At 38.4% G+C, this 7,274-nt stretch overlaps 2 protein-coding genes across 2 annotated transcripts in view; both read right to left on the bottom strand.

Moving 5' to 3' along the window:
- Window positions 1-486: 486 nt before the first annotated feature.
- Window positions 487-1,046, bottom strand: LOC126474293 (broad-complex core protein isoforms 1/2/3/4/5-like). The gene has a single exon (XM_050101758.1). The coding sequence runs from the start codon at window positions 1,044-1,046 to the stop codon at window positions 657-659; it is 390 nt and encodes a 129-aa protein (XP_049957715.1). The 3' UTR covers window positions 487-656.
- Window positions 883-7,274, bottom strand: part of LOC126474009 (broad-complex core protein) — a 163,929-nt gene continuing 157,537 nt past the window's right edge. The window contains exons 6-7 of the transcript XR_007586555.1: window positions 3,236-3,533; window positions 883-1,000 (exon numbers count right to left, since the gene is read on the bottom strand). The gene's annotated coding sequence lies outside the window, so the exon portion shown is untranslated. The remainder of the gene's footprint in view (window positions 1,001-3,235; window positions 3,534-7,274) is intronic.

The raw sequence follows: 7,274 nt of genomic DNA, 5'->3' as shown, positions 1-7,274 counted from the left end.
CTGTAAATATAAATGAAATTAATGAAATGTAATTTTGACAGTCCCATCAGATCCAGCTTTACCAGATAAGATCGGTATAACACTTACCCATACTTGATCTTCTGGCTCTAATATTCGCAATAAATTAAAATTTCACAATCCAATGCCAAATCTTTTTCTCCAGTCACCTTCCTTACATTTGAACTACCTCAGTTTGCTCTTTTACAATCCCTTGTCCACAAATAGCATCAGTTTCAAAAATATTGTAACACACTTTAAGTACAGAGCGTACAAGTGGTCGGTCATCCCATCACCCGATATTAAAATACTGGCAAACAAACACCTTCAAGCATACTACTACAGTTCCAAATTTTGTTCTCATGAACAATACTGAGAAATCTTCACAAGAATGTAATATTTTACATTTACACATGACGCAAAAATAGACAACAACCACAACCTGAGGATGACGATTTACAATGTGGGAACTGACGAAATGTATGAAAGTTTAAAAAAGAAGAACACGTATTAACTCGGTGGCTACAAATGTAACAAGGGACAACAATATTCCACCTTCCAGTTCCTCAAAAAAGAAAATAATAAATGAAGAAAAAAATTTCCCTTCTTGACCAGCAGCATGTTAACGAGGCGCCTACACGAGCTCAGGGCACAGCCCGCTACTGTGCAAGGTGCGGCGGGGGTGGCGGGACAGCCAGAATGCCATGGAGGGCTGAGGAGGTCTTGAGGAAGCGCTTCAGCATGCCGCTGGAGCCACGGTGCTGCAGGCTCTTGTGTGTCGTCAGGCTGTTCTTGGTGCGGTAGCGGCGCTGGCAGAATTCGCACACGTACAGCTGGTCCGAGCGTTCGTGTTTGTCCTGGAAGTGTCGCTTGAGGGAATAGTAGCAGGAAAAGGTGCGGCGGCAGTAGGGGCACTCCTGCGGCTCGTTGATGCCACCCGCCGTTGGCGGGGGAATGCGGAACTGCTGGACTTGTGAGCCCGTGCCACCTCCACTGCTGCCACCTGCAATGCACCCAGCCTCATTAAAGAGCCTTTCGGAAAATGCCATCATTGGCTTATTACATCAGGTTAAATATGGGACAGAAATAGAATTTGTTTCAGACTATAACAGTGTGGAGTTGGTGATACTGCAAGGTGTCCATATGAATAGTGCAATACAAGGGAAATATATATATTTGTGAAGTATTATTGCATTATCATCATGAGGTATACAGGGCAAGCATCTAACTTTTTCACCTGAAATTACTTCTGACTCGTTAAAGATATTTGTAATCTCTTTTCAACTAGACAATAGTGGTAGGGGCTAATGAGCCAGAAGATGTAACTTCGCTAACCTACAAAATTCGAGCGCCACTTTTTCTAATAGATACTGTGGTACCTTTTGGGACTGGATTATCAAACCTACCCCATTAGTGATATAGCTCTTCAGCAGACCCAGTTAGAAATTACAGACTAAAACTACATTGACTATGTTGATATTTATGTTGCTGTTGCAGCCGTTAGAACGGTGTGCTGCCTTGAAATTTGATGAGAATAACTTGCACCACCAGGGCACCTAATACGTTGATCTTTGCAGCACTCTTTATCAAAACAAGAATTGTCGAAACAAGATACTCTTCGTCAGACTGACTGACTTTCAACAATATTCTGTCTTTTTGGTTCCAAAAATCTTTAAACATTGGTAAAGTATGACACACATGCAAGACTGCCAATCAACAGGATGGTGCAAAATTCTGTTGAGAGAAATTGCTGCCCGTTTCTAAGTGATTAACAAAATTGCAGAAATGGACTGATATCTATTGCATGAGTCACTGATCACTATCTGTCTAGGTGAAAAATTAGTGCCTCACTCTGTATATTCACAGTACAGTATTTTACATATGCTTTTTGGCACTTGTTAAAACCATCAGTCAGATACTGTACTAGGTACAGTGGTCAATTAACTGCGAAGAATAAGTGAAGGGATTACTATGTACAACACACTTTAATGAAATATTACACGTACAACATAAGCAATAACAGCTGAGAGGTGAAACTTCATATGCTAATCAAAAATTAATCTGAGAGAGAAATTTCTGTAACCACAGAAACAAGATCACCCTAGGGCTTACTTGCCAGAATCTGGAACTGATAAAAAGCGAGATAAGGGTTTTATTCTTTTATAGTTGACACACACACACACACACACACACACACACACACACAACAGCTACGGTTAAAAGTGATGACTACACTGGTGCATTACACTTTTGTAAGTGCTCACTGATTCTCCACATCATTTACACACAGAAGCTACAATTAAGAAAATTTTATATACTGGCGCATTATGAGTGGTCACTGATTTTTGCACATATCTTCAAACACATAATCCATCAGCAATACCACTAATGGAAAAAGAAACCTGAGATAACTTTTGTTCACACTATATATAATTGATTAAAACTGGAAAAGTTTTTATAAATGAAAGCCTGATAGTTGCGAGAGAATGCCCTGAGTAGATACCATACTAAATGCACTAAATGTTTCATTGCATTCATAATATCAGAATAATTCTATTACAGCAGTGCAGTTTTGTTTCCTTTTTTACCGTGCTTGCATTTTCAAAGAATGACCAAACAAAGAACTGTGGTATCTGTGACCTTGAGATTACTGTAGCACTGCAATCTGCAGGTAACACAACATTGTTTTGAGAATATTATGAGATGGGCAATAACATCATATTACAAAGGAAATGTAAGAGCAAAAAAGCTTGTGGCAACATGCACTAAAAAAGAAAAAATATATAAAAAGAAGAGAGAGAAACTTTTAAAGACATTCACATTTTTAAATGCATTAAGCAAAGATTATGTTTATAACAAATATTTGAGAGAGATGGGAAGGAGGCAGCAGACAAGAAGTCTTATATACACATATCACAAACAGCTTACTTTCGGAGCAAAAATATGTGTCTGAGCATTCTTTCAAGATTATATTGGAGACACTACTGAGAGTGAAAAGCAATACTCATGTTACAAAATAAGAAGGAAAGCATTAAAAGGTAATGATTTTAACTGTTCTGCAATCAATATGCAATGCCACAATGGAGAATACAATTATTCAAAGCCAAAGAAGGAGGTTAAATTCTCCACTAAAGCCAAACAGCTCATCAGCCTGCACGTCATAAGGTGTTCCTACGTAGTGAGAGACTTCTTATCTGCCACTTGGAAGAACAGAATCTGTTACAACAAAACAAGATACCTTTTCCGAGGGAGAAAAGTGTTTATAGTTTTGGGTGTGGGAGGGCGCGCCCCTCACTCTCTCTCTCTCTTTCTCTCTCTCTAATAGAACTTTATGTCGACTTCTCCAGGCCTCGTTTTGTGGTAGGTGTAGATGTGGGTCATGAGACTGTTGCGCGAACAATACACCCGTTCGCAGATCACGCATCGGTACTCCTCCTGGCGCTCAGCGTGCTTGTCCGCCATGTGTCGTTTCAAGCTCGCTTTCGAGCACAGCACCTTACCGCAGCGCTGGCAAGGGAAAAGTTTCTTGACTGAGCCTGCAAAAATATAAGACATAAAAAAAAGATGCGAGGAAGCGTGAGCGTGGGTTTAAAAGTAATAGCCTGTTCAAGCAAAGAAGAAAAATAAAAAGCAAATAAAGTCCTAGTCTCAGGTGGGCTGTACTGGGGAGGAACATCTGTTGAAAGGACTGCAATACTTGCTGTGATAAAATTTTGAAGCAAAGTAAATAATTATTTGAAGAAGTACTTGGGTGAAAATCACTGGAAAAATAACAATGGTTACCTATGACGCACAAGTGTTCTGGGAAGGTCTTTTCCCTTTACCCCTTGTCAGCAACTATAACTTTCAATTTCTTTCTGAACAGTACATGTAAATCTAAAGCTTAAGATCAGTACTAAAACATGATGAACATGTTTTATTTCAATCTAGACACTCACATACTGTTAACAAAGGCATTTTTTGCATTCGTAATTAAACCTCGACTTAAAGAATAACACTTCACTTTTTTTTTGTGAATGAATGTTAAAAAGCTTTCCTTGAAAGGCTTCTTGCCGATAATTTTAATTCTGATAACACGACCTGGAGATTTGAAAATCCCATAGAAACCCTTCAATTTCACAATTAAGATATCCACGAACGTACTTGATTAACTTTCAACAGAAGATACAGATTTACTCTCACAGAGTAGCATTAGTGTTAAGAGTTGCAAAATGGTAAATATCTGCACAACTAATGCATAACAAGCTACCCGTACAACCATATATTTTATGCCACAGTATTTTCACTATTGTGTAAGTTAATGTCATCGTAACAGATATTATTGTTTATCTAATGTCAACTGAATAATGATAAAAAAGGAGAACAAGAAAAACAGAACACACTTATGCATTTAAATTGAAAGCAATCAACAAGCACATCCTAAAGTTTATTAGATCTTAGACTCTGGCGTTCATTCATCTGGGAAGGAACAAAAAGAAGTCAAATGGAAGCAGGACTTCACAAGGTTTAATCAGGAAAGTCACTGAACAGCTGATGACTACATTACTTGTCCTTCCTGTTTACACCTTCTGAAGTTCCTTTGCCATTTTTTCTGATAGATGTGGCATGCTTATGACTCTTATGTTTCAACAATGAATCAATAAGTACTTTTATTTTTCCTATTCTCATTTAGTCATGGTTTTTGACATAGGTGAAAGGATATACACCTGAAAAATGCAGTCTTTTATTTTATATATTTATTTATTTGGGGGTGGGGCGGGAAGGTAGTATACTGGATATTTATTCGAATTTCATACTAAATGATTTAATTTTATTTTCACGGTTTCCTTTGGGAGTGCAAAACAAAGAAATAGCAACAGGAGAGTAAAACAAGGAAGTCCAGATTTTTAACAATGAATGCGATTATAGATGATACTATGTACATATTTTCCAGAAAAAAATGTAACTGTGGATAGTATTTCAATGAAATATGTTGTATTAAGTTATTTTGTTTTTGGGTGACAATTATAATGAAATTAGAGAATAAAACTGGCAGTGTCTTTTACTATCAAAATACTGGTATGCGAACAAATAAACTATAACGAACACTACACTAAAATCATGTTAGCCAACAATGCAGTACCAGCAACAAGAAACAGTGGTGCTGAAGCAAATGAGTGTTGTGTATGCAGAAAGTTAAGGGTCATGCAATGAGCTATATAAACTAAACAGGCAACCCATGTATTACTACACATTAATTATACAGTCAAACAGTTTTCTGTTACTAGTCTAACTGCTACAAAAACAATAAGTTAAGCAGACATCCCATCAGATAATATTCAGAAAACATGAAACTGCAAGCACATACTTCTCTGAAAATGCATAGCATATATGAATAACTTAGCATTTCTTCTTCTATATGCAATTATTGAAATGCCCTAGAACTGGTCCCTGCCTGGGGTTCAATTTTATGTCATGACGTATTCCAGTGTTCTGTTTAAATGATTCCACAACATACAATGTAAATAGAAAAATCACCTACATTTCAAAAAGAATGTCATATTTCTGGAGTAAAAGCGCTTTCTGAAAAACATATTTCCATCACTTTATTTTACTTGTTTCAAAAACAACATTTCATAGAGACTACAGTGTTTTGCCCATCTTATTGTACGCCTCCCCCCCCCCCCCCCCAACATTCAGCGGAATATTCTAAGAACACAGTAATACAGAAAACACCTTCCTCAAGTGAACACACATTGTGCATCAGGAACATGAGTGAATGATATAGTGTTTTCAAAATATTGAAATATTGCTACACAGAAAATTAGGAGATGGGGGGGGGGGGGGGGGGGTCGGGGTCATCAATCTCAGTTTCAATAGATGCGGCACACTGCTGGATGTTCTGAAACAACTGTTACTATGTAACTATGTTATTCTCTGGTAAGTCCTTTCTCCCAGTGATGCTAGTCCAATAAAGTGTGTGGCAGATCTGCCTCGAGTCTGGCGACTAGGAGTGGAAACAGTACTGACAGACTGACACTCTGGACAGCTCAAGTCATTGCTAGCAGATGTTCAGATACAAATCTGACTTCTAGTCTAACTTCACAGTTTCATTCTATCAGCAAAATTCACGAGAACATCAGAGATAAATATAATTTTTGGGGTTAGGTGAATGACAGGAAATAAGCATATCGGTGGAGCAAGTTTCAAGGACACATATGGAAGAGCAGATTCACAGTACTACACTTTATGGATGAAAAGTGATGAAAACAGCAGCTGGGCATAATACCTATTACCAGTAAATTGTAACAAAATTCTTTGGTATAATGACTGAATGCTCCACTGTTACTCAGGAGAAAATTTATAAATGAAAGCATATTAACAACCCCACGATCTAAACACAATTACTACATACAATTAAACAGAGAGGTTACTGAAATTTGTAACTACAATAGCATTTTTGGAAAGGAAGGCAAAATACTGAAACAAGGCAAAATACTGAAACAAATGGCAAACAAGAAAAACAATTGTGTTAGATCTAGAGGGGTTCGAGATATAACAGCCAGTCCACATGTAAGTGAATGTAAAGCTGGTAGGCGTGTTTCTGCAACTGATAGATGATTATTCAACATGGCAACAGTGGTATAAGAGTGGCGCTAGTAGCACCACTGTTAATGATGCAGATAAGATTTTCTTTAAATACACGCTATAACAGTCATGAGTGGTTAGCTACCTTTGAGATTGGACATAGTGAATTGATGTTAGTCAAGAATGCCTTTAAGGCCACAAAGACGCTATTATTAACACATCACTGACTTTGAACGAGGTCATGTATAGGGCTATGAGAAGCTGATGTTGCTTCTGTGATATTGCAGAAAGACTTGGCAGCAATGTAGCCACTGTACATGATTTCTGGCAGTGGTGATTATGAGAATGTACAGTCGCAAGGAGACTGGGCTCTAGATGGCCATGTGGCACTGCCAAGATGGAAGACGACTGTGCTTGGCACATGGCTCTGGTGCACAGTACTGCATCTGCAGCAGCAATTTTAGGAGCAGTTGGTACCACAGTGACACAATGAACTGTTACAAACTGTTATTTCAATGACAGCTCCAAGCCAGGCACACTGTAGCGCGCATTCCACCGATACCAAACCTCCTCCATTTGAGACTTCAGTGGTGTTTAGCAAGAGCTCATTGGAAGGTAGGGTTGAGAGCTGTTGTTTTTTCTGATGAAAGCTGGTTCTGCCTCAGTGCCAGTGACGGCCATCTTTGGTTAAGAGGAGGCCAGTTAAGGGC

The sequence above is a fragment of the Schistocerca serialis genome, chromosome 4 (genome assembly GCF_023864345.2).
Source record: "Schistocerca serialis cubense isolate TAMUIC-IGC-003099 chromosome 4, iqSchSeri2.2, whole genome shotgun sequence".
Taxonomy (NCBI): domain Eukaryota; kingdom Metazoa; phylum Arthropoda; class Insecta; order Orthoptera; family Acrididae; genus Schistocerca; species Schistocerca serialis.
This window is presented reverse-complemented; position numbering and strand designations above follow the sequence as displayed.